Source organism: Monodon monoceros, unplaced genomic scaffold, assembly GCF_005190385.1.
Source record: "Monodon monoceros isolate NGI ecotype Baffin Bay Population unplaced genomic scaffold, NGI_Narwhal_1 Super_Scaffold_20, whole genome shotgun sequence".
NCBI classification, from domain to species: Eukaryota; Metazoa; Chordata; class Mammalia; order Artiodactyla; family Monodontidae; genus Monodon; species Monodon monoceros.
In genome coordinates, this window is record NW_021703777.1 from 29,562,518 (window position 1) to 29,582,122 (window position 19,605).

Sequence of the window (19,605 nt, forward strand, 5' to 3'; positions counted from 1 at the left end):
TTTGATACAATTCAACATCCATTTATGATAAAAACTCTTCAGAGAGTGGGCATACATGAAACACACCTCAACATAATAAAGGCTATATATGACAAAACCAACAGCAAACATCACACTCAATGGTAAAAAGCTGAAAGCATTCCCTCTAAGATCAAGAACAAGACAAGGACGCCCACTCTCACCACTTGTATTCAACATAGTTTAGGATGTCCTAGCCACAGCAATCAGACAAGAAAAAGAAATAAACGGAATCCAGATTAGAAAGGAAGAAGTAAACGTGTCACTGTTTGCAGATAACATGATGCTATACATAGAAAATCCCAAAGACACTACCAGAAAACTACCAGAGCTCATCAATGAATTCGGCAAAGTTGCTGTATACAGAAGTAATAACCAGAAATCTAGTGCATTTCTATACACTAGCAATTAAATATCAGAAAGAGAAAAAATTTTTAAACATTTTTATTGGAGTATAATTGCTTTACAATGGTGTGTTAGTTTCTTCTGTATAACAAAGTGAGTCAGCTATAGGTATACATATATCCCCATATCCCCTCCCTCTTCCGTCTCCTCCCACCTTCCCTATCCCACCCCTCTAGCTGGTCTGGTCACAAAACACTGAGCTGATCTCCCTGTGCTATGTGGCTGCTTCTCACTAGCTATCTATTTTACATTTAATCAACTTACTTTAATAGTAACATTTGCCATATTTGCAATAATTTGTGTTAACATCTCCCTCCTCCTTTAAGCCTCAGGCTCTAATGCAAACCAACTATTGTTGCTTTCTTCTCACAGGTAATCTGTCTGAAATAAATAAAATGCATATGAAATAAGATTTTGTTAGTTTAACTTGTTCATTGTCACATAACCAGTTAGTGAAAGAGTCAGGAATAGAAATACAGATGTCACACTAGTGTTCTTTCCACGAAATCACACTGATCTTTTACCAAAGAAAAACTAAAGATGGATGAAAAAAAAAGCCTTCTATTTCCTTATTTATGGCTATATACAGTGAGAAATTAAAATCATTGCTTTTAAGCTATTTATAATTTTCTGTTCACTTTCCCATTGCCTCTCTTAGACAGAAAGTTCTATGAGGGCAAGAAACATATCTGTTTTACTCATATTGGTTTTTGGAGTGCCTTACTGTGCACAGTAAATGATGCACAGCTGGTGTTAAACAAATATGAATAGAAAAAGTGCTCCAATAGGCAGGAGAAACAAAACTTGAAACAGCCAAGTATCAGCTACAAGAATAGCCTACAGTAGTCTTAAGTGGAAGGCAGCCCTGACAACAAATTGCAAGTTTGGCTAAACTACTGCTGTGGTTTTCAAGTGATTTTTGTACTGGGGTACTTGTTAAAAACACAGATTGTATGGTTCCTCTCCAGATTTATATGAAACCACTAAATTTTCTCAAACTCCTTAAAGAATTTCATCTGCTTCCAACCCTTTAAGATACTTCTGAAAATTTTTGATTATACCAAAAATTATACCAGGGACTATTAAAGTTCAAGGACTCCCCACCCAAGTTACAACTTAAAATTACCTATTGAGCTTCAAATTTTTCTAATCGAAATATTCAAAGTAAATTGTTACAGAAAAGTGTTCTTTACAAACAGAAACCAAAATTTCCAAGTCTGTAACTATTATCTACAGTACATCTCTTTTCAGATATATTCTATTTCTACTACATTTTCCTTAATTTCTGAATTAATATCATCCTTCATAAAATACCACCAGTTGTGATAAAAATATTTTTGAACTTTACTGTTTAAATTTCTTGCTGCTTTCGTTGAGAGAAATTTATCTGATTTAATACCTAGCATAATGATAAGTTTAAGATAAGTTATGAATGAAGACAAGTAGTCTACCTGATTAAAAAAAAATTTATTTAGGATATACTACAGGCTCATCACTAAGCTAGGAACTATGGCAATAGCATAAGGTAAACATCTTATAATCTACACACAAAACAAACAACACAGTATACTGTCAAGCAAAATTCTGCAGCATATACTGTGCATAACTGTCAGAGAACTCAGGAGGAAAGACTATCAAGAAAAACAGGAAGAGACTTCACTGAATAATGAAACTGAAAGGGGACTGCAAAAATGTACACAAACGTTTTGGTGTCTTTAGTGAACATACGTGCAATAATTTGTATTTCTTTTTCAATGTGTTTTTTTTTTTTATGGTTGCAATTTATTAACTTTGAATTGTTGGTACTTAATACCATAACTTATTTTATTGTTTATTTCTTTAAAATTACTTTGTAGCAAAAATATTTTACCCAAAATTATTATAAGAACATATTCATTTGAATATTGTAAAACATGTTAATTGCCTATAAAATTATGTATTTTTTGCCTTACATTATTAGAAAATATAACTATTCAATTCTCATATACTCAGCATCACTGATTTACAAAACATAACAGTCATACATTTCTAATAAGTCATTCAGTGTACTGTTAGATTTGACTAATAATAAAAGTTGTATCATAAGCATGTATAACTATATAACACAACTACACCGTGGCCATAAAATATGAGGGAAAAAGAACTGCTCCTCAGTACTGACACAATACCAGAAATTTCTTTGCAGCAACATGGATGCAACTAAAGATTATCATACTGAGTGAAGTAAAGTCAGACAGAGAAAGGCAAATACCACATAATATCACTTATATGTGGAATCTAATATATGGCACAAATGAACTTATATATGAAACAGAAACAGACTCACAGACATAGCGAACAGACTTGTGGTTGCCAAGGGGAAGAGGGAGTTGGGGTGGGGGGAGACGGACCGGGAGTTTGGGGTTAGCAGATGCAAACTATTATATATAGGATGGATAAACAACAAGGTCCTACTGTATAGCACAAGGACCTATATTCAGTATACTGTGATAAACCATAATGGAAAAGAATATAAAAAAGAATGTATACATATGGATAACTGAGTCACTTTTCTGTACAGCAGAAATTAACACAACATTGTAATCAATTATACTTCAGTAAGAAAATAAATTTTAAAAAATATCAACTTATCACAAAACTAAGAACATGAACAAGTCTAATTACGTTCTGGGCATAGGTATTTAATGTGCTTAGTGTTTGAAACTATTCTTTTCATGTAAACACTTTCAAATACACCTGTTTTCTTTAACTGACATCTCCATAGATTCTTCCATTTGTTTTGTAAGCTATTGATTTTTTTCTTTCCTTTCTAAGAAAGGGAACAAGGAGGGGGTAAATGGAAAAAATGTTCGGTTTATTAAGCCATCTTACAATGTTATTGTCGGGATTGGTTATAAAGAATTTCTAGCATCATCAAAGCTCCAGAGAGAGCAATGAGTGGTGCTTGTACTGATGTCAAGTACTAGCTCCCAGGGGTGGGTAGGAATAAAAACAAAAGCATTTGAAAGAATAAGATTGGGTATATTATACCTATGACTAGAGATCTGCTTGATTACCCACGTACTATGACTAGAGATCTGCTTGATTACCCACGTACTATAATGAAATCAAATGCCTAAAATGAACTCTTGATAAGGAAAGCGTATTAGCACTTTAATTTCTCTAGAAATTCACTGGTATTGCCTACTTAATAAAAAACTGGAGATGAAGAATGTTTTCAAAAGACATAATACACTTCCGCTGAAATGGGAAACACATCCAAAAAGATGAGCTCAATATTAAATTTCACCAGCGAAATTTTTTTAATCAGAAATTATTTTCAAAAAAATCAAGGTTTTTTTTTGTTGTTGTGTTTTAAAAAGAGTAACTGATATAAAACCAACACTGCCCTAGTCTTAGTTTTTTATAGGTCAAGTACATTAGCTACTGCTTTCTTCAAACAATGGTATATAAAAAGAAAATGGGATATTTCCTACAAAGATTAAAAATTCTTTAGGCCTTTCCTTTCCTTGGACTCTGGATTTTAAAATGACATAGTACAAGATAAAACAGTAATGTTAATATTGATAGCTTGCCCATTACAGGTCAGCTAACTGTCCACTGGAACAGTTACAAAGCTGTTAGTTTCGATTTCACAAGGCCAATCAATACAGAGGCATACTGTTTCAATTTTGCCTGCATTGATTTTTTTTTTATAACACTCCAACCTTACAGCATTCATCTTTCTGAAAGAAGGAAGATTTGATTTACTGAAGAAAAATTGGAGAGAGCATCACAAAGATTTTACCAGCAAGCTTGTGACACAGAAAAAAGATGAATGTCTTTCAGGAAGAGACGCCTCTAGCTTGAGGGCATCCATTAGAACACATTCAAGCAATCTGAAATGGAGTTTCTTAAAGCAGCAGAAATCTAAACCTAAATACAGTCTCCTAAACTAATCAAAAGCATTCAAGAATCTTGATAAGAGATTCTCTTAGAAACTCCTAAACCTTATTACTTCTAAGATAATTTATGTTTCTAGCTCTATCCATGCATTTTTCAGAGAAGAAGAGAACCACCTTCTTTCCCGGACTAATACCAAGAGCGAATTTCCATGGTACATTAGTCAGCCTATTAGAATGCAATGAAGGACGATATGAGAAAAGGGTAGTATGTCCTCTGAGACTTCCATCCAGTGTTCTCCATCATCTCTCCTCATCCTTCTTACATTCAGCCACTTTACCAGGTGTCATCTACATGAAAGATGATTTGTCTCCTGACCCAAATAAACACAATGCCTGCTCCATGCACCGGAAAAAAATTACTTCTGCCACTCTGTTCATTTGTGGCCTCTTTCTTGCTTATTCCACTATTCTTATCAAGCTCTCTCTGTTTTCACCTGAGCCTCACTCCAGGTGACAGTAATGTATGGATGAACAGGTACTTGTCTGTCCCATTATTTCCTGAAACCTCTAAGCATTTGAAAAAATGCAATGACAGTAAAGGGCACACAGTTATAAGAGCTCTAAGGGAGGAATACTTTCTTTACCTGCCAATGCAACAGTCTAGGCATCAAAGAAAGAAGAGAGAGAGAGAAAGAGAGAGCTCCTCTCTCTTTCTCTTGTGGCAAAAGCTGGTATAAGCGGGATATTAAGACACAAATTGCATTCAGGCAGGTCACTAGGTGTCAAAAGATATTAGATGCCTGCTGTGAGGAAACAACAATTCCCATCTGCTTCTGAGAAAATAATATTTTCATTTTCAGTTTTTATTGAATGGAAACTTTTGGGAATATGTCTTTATAAAGGGTATTAAGTCTAGCAAGTATAACATGTTCAAAATGGCTATAATCATCATTGTGTTATCCATAAAGCAGCAGATTTCATTTGGTCTCTTTAGATGGGATAAATTGGATTCTTTTTTTCCCAGCTTGCAGTTTTGTTGCAGGACCAGATGTTTCTCAAATGCCACATGCTGAGGCTCCTATACTGAATGTAGCACCTGACCTTCTCTATAATTGACTAAAAATATTGATGTAATGGCATGGGTCTGATTGTGATTTATTAAAACCACTGCCGATCCCAGGCCAGCTGCCAGGATTGCAGCCGGCTGATCGTGTGGCATTAGAAAAGCCATCAATAGTGAAACAAAACAAATGACATTAATGGGAAAGTATTAGGCCTACATAGCCATGGCTACAAGGAAATTATGTGGATTCCAAAGGAGGGTCAAAATAAAAAATGCCACAAATGAAATTTCTATATATTCTAATATGATTGAATTTATAAGACAAAATGCTACTATAATTCTTAAGATAAAACACAAAGGAATTATACTTAAAATAATTTAATCCTCTTTACTAGAATTTTGCTCATTGTGCATATTTCTTTTAACAGGCTTAGGATAGTTAAATGCATTATAGCTACAGTATGACTCTGATTTCTCTCTAATGCCATTTATGTTTTCTAGAATTATGCTAAGTGAAGAACAAAGTACACTGTGTTAGTCTCATTTATTATAACCATGTCCATAATTTACAAGCTGATTATGCAAGCCTCATACAAGGGAAATCAGAATAGTTAACCACTCTCAAAGAATGGTAAGTCAGCATACGTTTTATCAACTACATTTTCTTACACAGCTTCCTAAAAAAGGGCACCAAGGTCTAGAAATCCACTCTAATTGGAATTAATACTGAAAAGGTCTATTTTAAGATAATTGTATTAAAGGCATTAGGGAGCAACCAGGTATTCCAAATAAGTAACAGTTGAATGTGACACTGAACTAAATACGACGACAAAAATATCAGCATGGAGGCAATGTGCTTTGCTAAGCATTGTTTTTAATAAAATCTAAGTAAGTTATGAGATCTATAAAGAGGAAAATATCAATTCACTAATATTAATTTTCCTTTCAATGATGAATCATTTGTTGTTGCTCTTAATTAAAAATGTACACATTTAAAAGAAAACAGTTTGACAGCTGTTTTTACTCAAGAGTAAAAAAGTAAAAAATGTTCTGTAAATTTGGGGAAATATTAAAATTTCAGAATTCAATTTTTTCTGGCTTTATAGAATAATAGAGTTGAACCCTTGAACAACTCTATTACAGAAACACTAATTAGTTCTAGACAAATACATTTCACAGTCCATTTAGTTCTCCAAGATACTTTATTACACCAAAATCACTTCAGAAAAACACTTTCATGTTGACAGCACAGGTATACTGAGCTATACAATGGTATAGCTATCACGAGAAAGAATTTTGATCTTATAAAAATGACCCCTTTGGCATAAGTTGCCTAAAGGCTTTCATTTTAAAATTGTAAAACTCCTTTTAGGTCAAAAACAAAAATTTTAAGCCTAAAAAAAAAAATGTAACGAACATATATTTAGTTCCCAGTATGTGCCAAGCACTGTACATCAAAGTAATCTTCTAATTTATTCAGTACCAGGTGTCAAAATGACTATAACAAATCTGTTACATTAAAGTATCTGGAAACTCTAAAATCCTCAATACAACTCCCCTTCCCCAGTCCCCTCCAATCACACACCCATAGGCTTTTACATGTTGCAATATAAGGCACTAGAGAGCCCTGACCCAGTAATTCATGTCATTCCCATGACCATTCTTGCAGCTGAGATCAGCTGGAACAGTAATTAAAACAAACAAACAAACATGGTTTCTGCTTTTACTCAGTCCTTTTGCCTTCAAGACCTTGACCTGCATTCCTTCCTCTGAACACCAAAAATGATATGCCCAGAAACGTAATTCATTTTATTTAAGTATTCTTCACGATAAGCATGATGAGACATATCTACTCTATATTAGTGAATACTTGTACTCAAAACAAAAACATCCCATATCAGATAGGTTTCAACTCAACTAGTTTAAAGTTCAGCTTAAAAAAAAACTAAAATCTTTTTCTGTTTACTGGAAAATCTCTAAAGCTAGACTTTGATGTCTGCTAGACACGTGAATTGCTTAAAACACAAGCAGAAACCAGTTACGCCTATATATAATATACAAGTAATTTGCTGTTTTCTTTTGTGGTTGTCTTCCAGAAAAACTTATGCAGAAATGCGGAATTAAAAAATATCTTTCTAATGGGAAAATAAAGAACTTTTTCATTAACATTACTTAAATGAGTCAAAACATGTTCCTAAGACTTGTAGAATAAAATATTCCAAAAAGACTAAATTTTATGATTTATCTAAGTTCCTTAGTCCTAGAAAGTAAATATTTTGTTTCTAAAATTAGAATAAAAAATTGCACGTTCAGTTTGGTAATCTTAAAAGGAGGTAGATGTAGTAAATAAAATTTTAAAGATGGTATTGTTTCATCATAGCCCTGTAATTTGCAACAAAACTCAAGAAAGCAACACATATTATTATGTTTTCAAATTTATGTGTTAAAAACTCAAAAGTGTAAAATAGGGAATAGTTTCTTTAAATAAAGTGTTGTACTTGTATAAATTCAGATATAAGTGCAACCAGTAAAAGCAGTTTACACTAACTACTTCCCTTAACAGTTCACTTCAAAGTAAATAAATATATGAGCAACTATTCTTTTTGAAGTAGTTGAAGGGAACTGAAATTTCCACAAAGATCCATAACTATACCCATACTGATTTTCTCCTTCCCCTTTGCTTTAAATTCATTGCAGAAGATAAAATACAAAATTAAATTACTTTGTTCTTCATCTGGCCTTGATCATATCCAAAGCCATTTATCTAAACCAAGGACTTCTACAGAAAATCAGTGGCCAAATCCTAAAGGTATAACTTTACCTCACTGCAGAATTTCCCCAGGCTCCATGCTTGTCTGTGAGAATGTTGATAATTTTCTGGATTAGCTGAGTTGCTGTCACATGGTCTCGATATTTGGCTGCTCTTATCAAATGATCACACATCTTCTCATCTTCTCGTCTGTCTGCTGAATACTGGGCACACAGTGACTTGGATAGGAAAAAGAAATATCCATTAATACTATAAAAATATGGAAACAAACCCTTTACATGCATTATGAAATAATCTCTAATGTGAACTGAACCAACCAAAACTTTAAAGTGACTTTTACATCACTCTTTAACTGAATTGACAGAGTTGGTGATCTACTCTCATTACAACAATCCCCCAAGAACTTATTTCTCTGAAGTCACTCATAAGATACACTCAGAAGTGGTTAATATTTAAGCAGAGACCTGAATAAAGAGAAGAAGCCAGTCATGTGAAGATGCAGGGTCCACATTACAAGCAGCATGAAGGGCGGTTGCAAAGCACTCAAGCAAAGTGAATAAAGGGAAGAGTGGTATGAAATGAGTTTGGAGAGGCAGGCAGGGGCTGCATCATTTAGTACAATGTAGTTATGGTAAAGAGTTTAGATTTCATTCTAATGCAATGGAATACCAGTAGAAGGTTAATTACAGGGGTGATGTGATTGATTTACATATTAAAATGATCACTATAAGCTCCATTTAGAGAATGGATTGTAGTGGGACAAGAGGGTTAAGGAGGGAGGCTACTACAAGGCTACTGCAGAAGTCCAGAAAAGAGACATTGGTGGCCTGCACCAGTAAACTGAGCTGGTTCTCAACACCTTTAGAAAATGACAAAAACAGTTTGGTCTTTTAAACCCCAGCTCTGTAAAATGGACCACCAGCACTAGAATTACCTACGAACTTATTAAAAATGCAGAATTATAGGTCCCACTCCATACCTACTAAATCAAAATCTGGATTTTAATGAGATCCCCAGGTGATTTATACATTAAAGCTGGAAAAGTACTTTCTTAGACATCAATTTTGCCACAAAATTTTAGGATTCTTTAGCAATACTCAGTACAATACAATCACTAGTTTCCAAGTTGCTTATTTCTTTTCTTTTGGAATTCAGACACTTGTGGTGTCATGTTTATGGTGCTATACTACCTAGTTAATTAATTGTTTAAAATTAAAAAAACAATTAATGTAAACTTAATTCTCGTCACAGAGTCTATTGGGATCCTTTCCCTTAAGCTCCAAATGAAAGCTCACATATACATCCACATGTATACACAACCTATGATGAGTAATAAAAATTTGATGTTGGAGCCCTTTCCTACTGTATACCAGTTTAGATAGATTGTTGCCATACACTATCCCCAGCACTGTCCCAGCAATAACAGAGGGCCTTAACTGTCCTAAACCAATGAGGGTAATAATCACACCCACACTGACAAACTGTCTAAGGGAACAGCACTTGATCTAATTGGTGCAATTAAGAGGAAAGGTCAGAAGTTTTGCTGGGTAATTCCTTCCTTCCTCTTACAGTGTAAAAGAGGAAGTACATAATTCCAGGAGTATTGAAAGCTCTTTCTGTAGGAGAGAAGCAAGCCTGAGGATGAAGCCAAAACCCAAAGGGAGCAGAGCTATGAGAATTACAGAAATAAAGAGTAAGAGTTTATTCCAAATGGAATCATGAACTTCTGGATCAAAGACCAGCCTACCTTTATACTTTCTGTGAGACCTTTTTTTTTTTTCCTAAGACTTTTTACTAGAACCTGTAAGCTCCTCTTCAGTCACTGAAGGCCAGTGTGAAGTGGGTTTTCTGCTCCTAACACCATAAGCAACCCAACTGATATGGTGTTTACGGACATGCATAAGGAATCAAATCTCTCTTAGTCTGTGCAAAACACTAGGCTATAGGGATAAAAAGTTGACTTAGCTTGACAGCCTTTGCCCTGGAGAATCCTCACTCCTTATAGATTGTGAGGAGGGAAGTGGGAATAAAAGTACAGCAGTGCCTTGCTATGGGGTGGGGGGAATAGGATCCAGGACCCCTACGAATACCCAAATTTGCAGATGCTTAAGTCCCTGTCACATATATCATATAATATATATTATATTCAATATATATGAATATATATTATATATGCATATGAATAAACATAAGATTGGGAAGCAAATCAAAAACCAGACTAAAGCATCATCCTTGGTAGTATCTCTTGTCGGTCTTGGGCAACTAACTCACTTTACCTCGCCAGGTCTAACTGTTTTCATGGGCACAATGAGAGATTATATTAGCTCTAGGAATTGTACAACTGGAAGATTTTGGCCAACCTCTAAGAGGTTAGTTTTTGTACACTAGTAAAGGCAAAGTACTTCTTTTACCTAAACACTGATATGAAGAAAATAAATCATGTTAGAAATTAGATTTATAAGAAATTAAAGGCAAATGCTGGATAGTACATTAAAAAGACTGAGCCAAACCATAGGACAATTCAGTTTGTCAAAAATATGATTTGAGCAAATAAAAGAAAATATGATTAATAAATACTTGAAGGGGAGTAGTTTAAGTGAAGATAACTAGGGAATGATTCCATTGTAACAAAAATGTCAACTGCTATGTGATATTTTCAGAGATTCATCCCAGAACTAGGCAACAACCTACAGGTTATTTCACATCTAACCCAACCATACACTGAAACCAACAGGACAACAGGACAAAATGGGAGACATTTGAAGAATTTTTATACCTTCACCATTCCCTACTATATACATTGTCTACCCTTGTCTAACCTTACCTGACAAGAGGAAATTAAAATTACTGATGGAAATTAGAAAATAACTGGCTTCTATACTCCCCTGAAACAACACATACCTTCATATTAAATGTACTATTTTAAAGGCTATTATTTCTGTATTTCATTAATATTAGAATAATTTAACTTTATCAAATCATATTTTGCAAACATTTGGTAAGCAACTAAAGTTTGCTTTAAAAGGCATAATTCTATAAAGAAGAGCTCAAGGTATGTTAAATAGTAAAATGGTTTAAAGTGTTCCTTAATGGATCCTCCTTTACAATTTAAACAGCAACTTTTCATATCTGACATAAAATCTATAGATATAAATCACATTAAAGGGCTATTCTTTCCTGATTATCAATCTCTGTCTCATTGTGGAACATTATAGTCACATGTAACCTTAAAACATGATAAAAGGAAACCAAACAAGAATGTTTTGTAAAGATATACTGAACTTGTATCTATTCTTTAAAACTTAAAAATGGAATTTGAATATATTCTTATTAAAAACCAATAACAAATTCAACATATGACACATCACTCAAAGTCAAGTACAGATGAGGAATTCTGCTTCAAGATCAAACACACGTTACTTATTGAAGGAGTATATATTTGTGTGTGTGTGCTTGTGTTTAAACTTTGAGTGGAGGTACCCCAAGAGACCTTGCCAAAATGTACCATCTATCAATAAAATCAAGGGCCAGGTCTAGTACTTGCATTCAATTTTACTTTACATCAACTTTTCTATATTCCTATTTTAAGCAACACATAAACTAAGTAATAAGACGTCACAACAATAACCCCCAAAAATCTGAATCTTAAAAACAAAAGAAATAAGCATCTTGGAAACTACTAATTCAAATATAATTGATTATTGCTAAAGAAATCTAAGATTTATTAGCATAGAATTAATAAAATATAAGATAAATACACCTAGTTTTGAAAAAAAATTCACTTACTTGCAGGGCGAAAATAAAGAGAGAAACAATTTAGACTGAACATTTATAATTCAAGTAGCTATTCTGACTCTTTAAATGTAAATAAAGAAATGAAGACAATACCACATTCAGTCTTTCCTTCCAGATGCTATGTCTCTACCTAAGTTTACTATGTGTCCTTTTTATGAAAGCTCAGAGAGGAGTGAACTTAAAATTAAGCAGACTTTTCTATTATCCTTCTGCTATCACTCTGATCACCATTCTTGGTGGTCAGACGTTTTCTGCATCATTTCCCAGTATGCTGGCATTTTCTCAAGGCTTTGTCATATGTCCCCTGGCAATATCATCCACTCCCATATCATCTATTATTATCAACTTAGATCTAGCTGTCAAATTTTTCATATCTAACACAGCTGTTTTCCTAAATTCAAACCCACAATTCTATTTGTAGGATAGTCTTCAATCATTCAATAAGTACCTAAAATTAAAAATGTACAAAACTGAACCTACCACCTTTATCTGAAAATGCTATTAAACTGAAAAGGGAAAGCTTTTCTATTTCTGTCATCTGTGACTTCTCAAGTTCCCGCACTTCATACCCCACCACTACACTTAGCAAAACCTCTTAACCACTCTTATCACTGTCCTAACGTAGATCTTTATTCACTCACAACTCAGCTCTTCAAATAATCTTCTCTCATTTTATGAGCAGTCCCAGAATTGTTCTTAGAAGAATTTACCTTGGTAAAACACAGATATATTTATATACCCCATCCTCAAAAAAAACATGATTGTCTAAAACATCAAACAATTAGAACCAAATTTTACTAGCTAGATCTGTGTGTGCGTGGCCTTCTTATAATTCACTACCATGGCATATAATCTTTTACATGCTTGTCTATCCATCCTATATGCCAGATACACTCAGATTATACGCTATTTCCGAAATATCCTCAAGACATTTTCAAGACCCAGAAAGTATATTTCTCCTACAGCTTTTACAGGTGAAACAAGAATAAAGATGTTTATTGAGAATGTAAGATGGGAATTTGAAAGGCAAACTACTAGAGAAGAGGAACTCATGCAGAAAAAGAGATATAGAAATAGATCCTTTTGATTCTTTGGCTGAATATAAAAATGGAAAAAAATATGAAAAATTCCAAAATAATTGGAAATTAAGCAATTCATCTCCAAGTAACAAAATATGGAAAAAACATGAAATCAGAAGGAAAATTAGAAAAATTTGTGGGAATTGGCCACAACAGCATTTAAAATAAAATTTATAGCTTTCAATTTTATATTAGAAAATATTAAATACTGAAGGAAGAAACAATACAAATATTAAAATCAGATGACAGAAGCTAAGGAATACAGTGCATCCAATTTTGCATTAAAGGAATAGAAAACTAAACACTAGTATAATTTGCCCAAATAAACACAAAAACTTTCAACAAAATACTACCTATAAAATGGATTATACATCAGGATGAAGTAGAGTTTATCTATGAAATACAAAGCTGGTTTAATATTTAAATATCAATCAGTATAATTCACTATAAAACAGAAAAAAAGGAGAAAAACATATCACCTTAATCGATTTTTTTTAAAAAAGCAATTAAGGGAGACGACTGGGGTTGGCAGCGTGAACACCGCCTGAAGGGGGCTAGTGCACCACGGCTAGCCGGGAGGGAGTCCGGGATAAAGTCCGGACCTGCCAAAGAGGCAAGAGACTTTTTCTTCCCTCTTTGTTTCTGGGTGCGCGAGGAGAGGGGATTAAGAGTGCCGCCTAAAGGAGCTCCAGAAACGAGTGAGCGTGAGCCTGGGATATCAGTGCGGGCCAGAGAGACCGGCATGAGATGCTAAGACTGATGCTGCCGCCATCAAGAAGCCTGTGTGCGAGCACAGGTCACTATCCACACCTCCCCTCACAGGAGCCTGTGCAGCCCGCCACTGCCAGGGTCCCGGGATCCAGGGACAACTTCCCCGGGAGGACGCACGGCGCGCCTCAGGCTGGTGCAACGTCATGGTCACGCCAGCCTCTGCCGCTGCAGGCTCGCCCCGCATCCAAACCCCTCCCTCACCCTGGACTGAGTGAGCCAGAGCCTCCAAATCAGGGGCTCCTTTAACCCTGTCCTGTCTGAGTGAAGAACAGACGCCCTCAGGCGACCTACACACAGAGGCGGGGCCAAATCCAAAGCTAAACCTCGAGAGCAGTGCAAACAAAGAAGAGAAAGGGAAATTTCTCCCAGCAGCCTCAGGAGCAGCGGATTAAATCTCCACAATCAGCCTGATGTACCTGCATCTGTGGAATACCTGAATAGACAAGGAATCATCCCAAATTGAGGAGGTGGACTTTGGGAGCAACAATATACATATTCTCTTCCCTCTTCCTCTTTTTGTGTGTATATGTATGCTTCTGTGTGAGATTTTGTCTGTATAGCTTTGCTTTCACCATTTGACCTAGGGTTCTGTCCATTTTTTTGTTTTGTTTTTTTTAAATTTTTTTTCTTAACAATTATTTTTTATTTTAATACATTTATTTTATTTTATCTTACTTTATTTTATTTTATCCTCTTTCTTTCTTTCTTTCCATTTTTTCTCCCTTTTACTCTGAGCTGTGTGGATGAAAGGCTCTTGGTGCTCCAGCGAGGAGTCAGTGCTGTGCCTCTGAGGTGGGAGAGTCAACTTCAGGACACTGGTCCACAAGAGACCTCCCAGCTCCACATAATATCAAACGGCGAAAATCTCCCAGAGATCTCCAACTCAACGCCAAGACCCAGCTTCACTCAATGACGGGCAAGCTACAGTGCTGGCCACCCTTTGCAAAACAACTAGCAAGACAGGAACACAGCCCCATCTATTAGCAAAGAGGCTGCCTAAAATCATAATAAGGCCACAGACATCCCAAAACACACCACCAGACGTGGACCTGCCCACCAGAAAGACAAGATCAAGCCTCATCCACAAGAACAGAGGCACTAGTCCCCTACACCAGGAAGCCTACACAACCCACTGAACCAACCTTAGCCACTGGGGACAGACACCAAAAACAATGGGAACCTCGAACCTGGAGCCTGCAAAAAGGAGACGCCAAACACAGTAAGATAAGCAAAAGGAGAAGACAGAAAAACACACAGCAGATGAAGGAGCAAGGTAAAAACCCAACAGACCTAACAAATGAAGAGGAAATGGACAGTCTACCTGAAAAAGAATTCAGAATAATGATAGTAAAGATGATCCAAACTCTTGGAAATAGAATACAGAAAAGGCAAGAAACATTAAACAAGGACCTAGAAGAACTAAAGAGGAAACAAGCAATGATGAACAACACAATAAAGGAAATTAAAAATACTCTAAAAGGGATCAATAGCAGAATAACATAGGCAGAAAAACGGAAAAGTGACCTGGAAGATAAAATAGTGGAAATAACTACTGCAGAGCAGATAAAAAAAAAAAGAATGAAAAGAATTGAGGACAGTCTCAGAGACCTCTGGGTCCTTAAACGCACCAACATTTGAATTATAGGGGTCCCGAAAGAAGAAGAGAAAAAGGAAAGGACTGAGAAAATATTTGAAGAGATTCTAGTTGAAAACTTCCCTAATATGGGAAAGAAAATAGTTAAGTCCAGGAAGCACAGAGAGTCCCATACAGGATAAATCCAAGGAGAAACATGCCAAGACACATATTAATCAAACAGTCAAAAATTGAATACAAAGAAAACATATTAAAAGCAGCAAGGGAAAAACAACAAATAACACACAAGGGAATCCCCATAAGGTTAACAGCTGATCTGTCAGCAGAAACTCTGCTAAGCCAGAAGGGACTGGCAGGACATATTTAAAGTGATGAAGGAGAGAAACCTACAACCAAGATTACTCTACCCAGCAAGGATCTCATTCAGATTTGATGGAGAAATTAAAATCTTTACAGACAAGCAAAAGCTGAGAGAGTTCAGCACCACCAAACCAGCTTTACAACAAATGCTAAAGGAACTTCTCTAGGCAAGAAACACAAGAGAAGGAAAAGACCTACAATAACAAACCCAAAACAATTAAGAATATGGGACTAGGACCATACATATCGATAATTACCTTAAATGTAAATGGATTAAATGCTCCCACCAAAAGACAAAGACTGGCTGAATGGATAAAAAAACAAGACCCGTATATATGCTGTCTACAAGAGACCCACACTTCAGACCTAGGGACACAAACAGACTGAAAGTGAGGGGATGGAAAAAGATATTGCATGCAAATGGAAATCAAAAGAAAGCTGGAGTAGCAATTCTCGTATCAGAAAAAATAGACTTTAAAATAAAGACTATTGGTGCTTCCCTGGTGGCACAGTGGTTGAGAGTCCGCTTGCTGATGCAAGGGACATGGGTTCGTGCCCCGGTCCAGGAAGGTCCCACATGCCGCGAAGTGGCTGGGCCTATGAGCCATGGCCGCTGAACCTGCGTGTCCGCAGCCTGTGCTCCACAAGGGTAGAGGCCACAACAGTGAGAGGCCCGCGTATTGCAAAATAAATAAATAAATAAATAAATAAAGACTATTACAAGAGACAAGGAAGGACACTACATAATGATCAACGGATCACTCCAAGAAGAAGATATAAAAATTGTAAATATTTATGCACAGAACAAAGGAGCAAGTCAATATGTAACACAAATACTAACGGCCATAAAAGGGGAAATCGACACTAACACAATCATAGGAGGGGAATTTAACGCCCTACTTTCACCAATGGACAGATCATCCAAAATGAAAATAAATAAGGAAACAGAAGGTTTAAATGATACACTAAACAAGATGGACTTAATTGATATTTATAGGACATTCCATCCAAAAAAACAAGAATACACATTTTTCTCAAGTGCTCATGGAACATTCTCCAGAATAGATCATATCTTGGGGTCACAAATCAAGCCCTGGTAAATTTAAGTAAACTGAAATTGTATCAAGTAACTTTTCCTACCACAACGCTATGACACTAGATATCAATTACAGGAAAAGATCTGTAAAAACTACAAACACATGGAGGCTAAACAATACACTACTTAATAACGAAGTGATCACTGAAGAAATCAAAGAGGAAATTAAAAAATACCTAGAAACAAATGACAATGGAGACACAATGACCCTAAACCTATGGGAGGCAGCAAAAGCAGTTCTAAGAGGGAAGTTTACAGCAATACAGTCCTACCTTAAGAAACAGGAAACATCTCAAATAAACAACCTAACCTTAAACCTAAAGCAAAGAGAAAAAAGAACAAAAAACCCACAAACTTAGCAGAAGGAAAGAAATCATAAAGATCAGATGAGAAATAAATGAAAAAGAAATGAAGGAAACGATAGCAAAGATCAATAAAACTAAAAGCCGGTTCTTTGAGAAGATAAACAAAATTGATAAACCATTAGCCAGACCCATCAAGAATAATAGGGAGAAGACTCAAATCAATAGAATTAGAAATGAAAAAGAAGAAGTAACAACTGAAACTGCAGAAATACAAAGGATCATGAGAGATTACTGCAAGCAACTCTATGCCAATAAAATGGACAACCTGGAAGAAAAGGACAAATTCTTAGAAATGCACAACCTGCTGAGACTGAACCAGGAAGAAATAGAAAATATGAACAGACCAATCACAAGCACTGAAATTGAAACTGTGATTAAAAATCTTCCAACAAACAAAAGCCCAGGACCAGATGGCTTCACAGGCAAATGTTAGAATGTTCTCAAACATTTAGAGAAGAGCTAACACCTATCCTTCTCAAACTCTTCCAAAATATGGCACAGGGAGGAACACTCCCGAACTCATTTTATGAGGCCCCATTACCCTGATACCAAAACCAAACAAAGATGTCACAAAGAAAGAAAACTACAGGCCAATATAACTCATGAACATACATGCAAAAATCCTCAACAAAATACTAGCAAACAGAATCCAACACCACATTAAAAGGATCATACACCACGATCAAGTGGGGTTTATTCCAGGAATGCAAGGATTCCTCAATATACGCAAAGCAATCAACGTGATACACCATATTACCACACTGAAGGAGAAAAACCATATGATCATCTCAATAGATGCAGAGAAAGCTTTCAACAAAATTCAACACCCATTTATGATAAAAACCCTGCAGAAAGTAGGCACAGAGGGAACTTTCCTCAACATTATAAAGGCCATATATGACAAACCCACAGCCAACATCGTCCTCAGTGGTGAAAAACTGAAACCATTTCCACTAAGATCAGCAACAAGACAAGGTTGCCCACTATCACCACTCTAATTCAACATAGTTCTGGAAATTTTAGCCACAACTATCACAGAAGAAAAAGAAATAAAAGGAATCCAAATCGGAAAAAATGAAGTAAAGCTGTCACTGTTTGCAGATGACATGATACTATACATACAGAATCCTAAAGATGCTACCAGAAAACTACTAGAGCTAAACAATGAATCTGGTAAAGTAGCAGGATACAAAATTAATGCACAGAAATCTCTGGCATTCCTATACACTAATGATGAAAAATCTGAAAGTGAAATTAAGAAAACACTCCCACTTACCACTGCAAGAAAAAGAATAAAATATCTAGGAATAAACGTACCTAAGGAGACAAAAGACCTGTATGCAGAAAACTATAAGACACTGATGAAAGAAATTAAAGATGATACAAATAGATGGAGAGATATACCATGTTCTTAGACTGGAAGAATCAACATTGTGAAAATGACTCTAATACCCAAAGCAATCTACAGACACCATGCAATCCCTATCAAACTACCACTGGCATTTTTCACACAACTAGAACAAAAAATTTCACAATTTGTATGGCAACACAAAAGACCCCAAATAGCCAAAGTAATCTTGAGAACGAAAAATGGAGCTGGAGGAATCAGGTTCCCTGACTTCAGAGTATACTACTAAGCCACAGTAATCAAGACAGTATGGTACTGGCACAAAAACAGAAATATAGATCAATGTAACAGGACAGAAAGCCCAGAGATAAACCCACGCACATATGGTCACTTATCTGTGATAAAGGAGGCAAGAATATACAGTGGAGAAAAGACAGCCTCTTCAATAAGTGGTGCTGGGAAAACTGGACAGGTACATGAAAATGTATGAAATTGCAACACTCCCTAACACCATACACGAAAATAAACTAAAAATGGATTAAAGACCTAAATGTAATGCCAGACATTATCAAATTCTTAGAGGAAAACACAGGCAGAACACTCTATGACATAAACCACAGCAAGATCCTTTTTGACCCACCTCCTAGAGAAATGGAAATAAAAACAAACAAATGGGACTGAATGAAACTTAAAAGCTTTTGCACAGTAAAGGAAACCATAAACAAGATGAAAAGACAATCCTCAGAATGGGAGAAAATATTTGCAAACAAAGCAGCTGACAAGGGATTAATCTCCAAAATATATAACCACCTCATGCAGCTCAATACCACAAAAACAAACAACCCAGTCCAAAAATGGGCAGAAGACCTAAACAGATTTTTCTCCAGAGAAGACATACAGATGGCCAACAAATACATGAAAGGACACTCAGCATCACTAATCATGAGAGAAATGCAAATCAAAACTACAATGAGGTATCTCCTCACAACTGTCAGAATGGCCATTATCAAAAAATCCACAAACAAGAAATGCTGGAGGGGGTGTGGAGAAAAGGAAA

At 35.7% G+C, this 19,605-nt stretch overlaps 1 protein-coding gene across 6 annotated transcripts in view; it reads right to left on the reverse strand.

The window, feature by feature from the left end:
* Positions 1-19,605, reverse strand: part of LRBA (LPS responsive beige-like anchor protein) — a 747,970-nt gene that overhangs the window by 383,132 nt on the left and 345,233 nt on the right. For all 6 annotated transcript variants that reach the window (XM_029235039.1, XM_029235041.1, XM_029235037.1 and 3 more), the window contains one exon: positions 8,192-8,358. In XM_029235039.1, the coding sequence (XP_029090872.1) occupies positions 8,192-8,358 (167 nt within the window). The remainder of the gene's footprint in view (positions 1-8,191; positions 8,359-19,605) is intronic.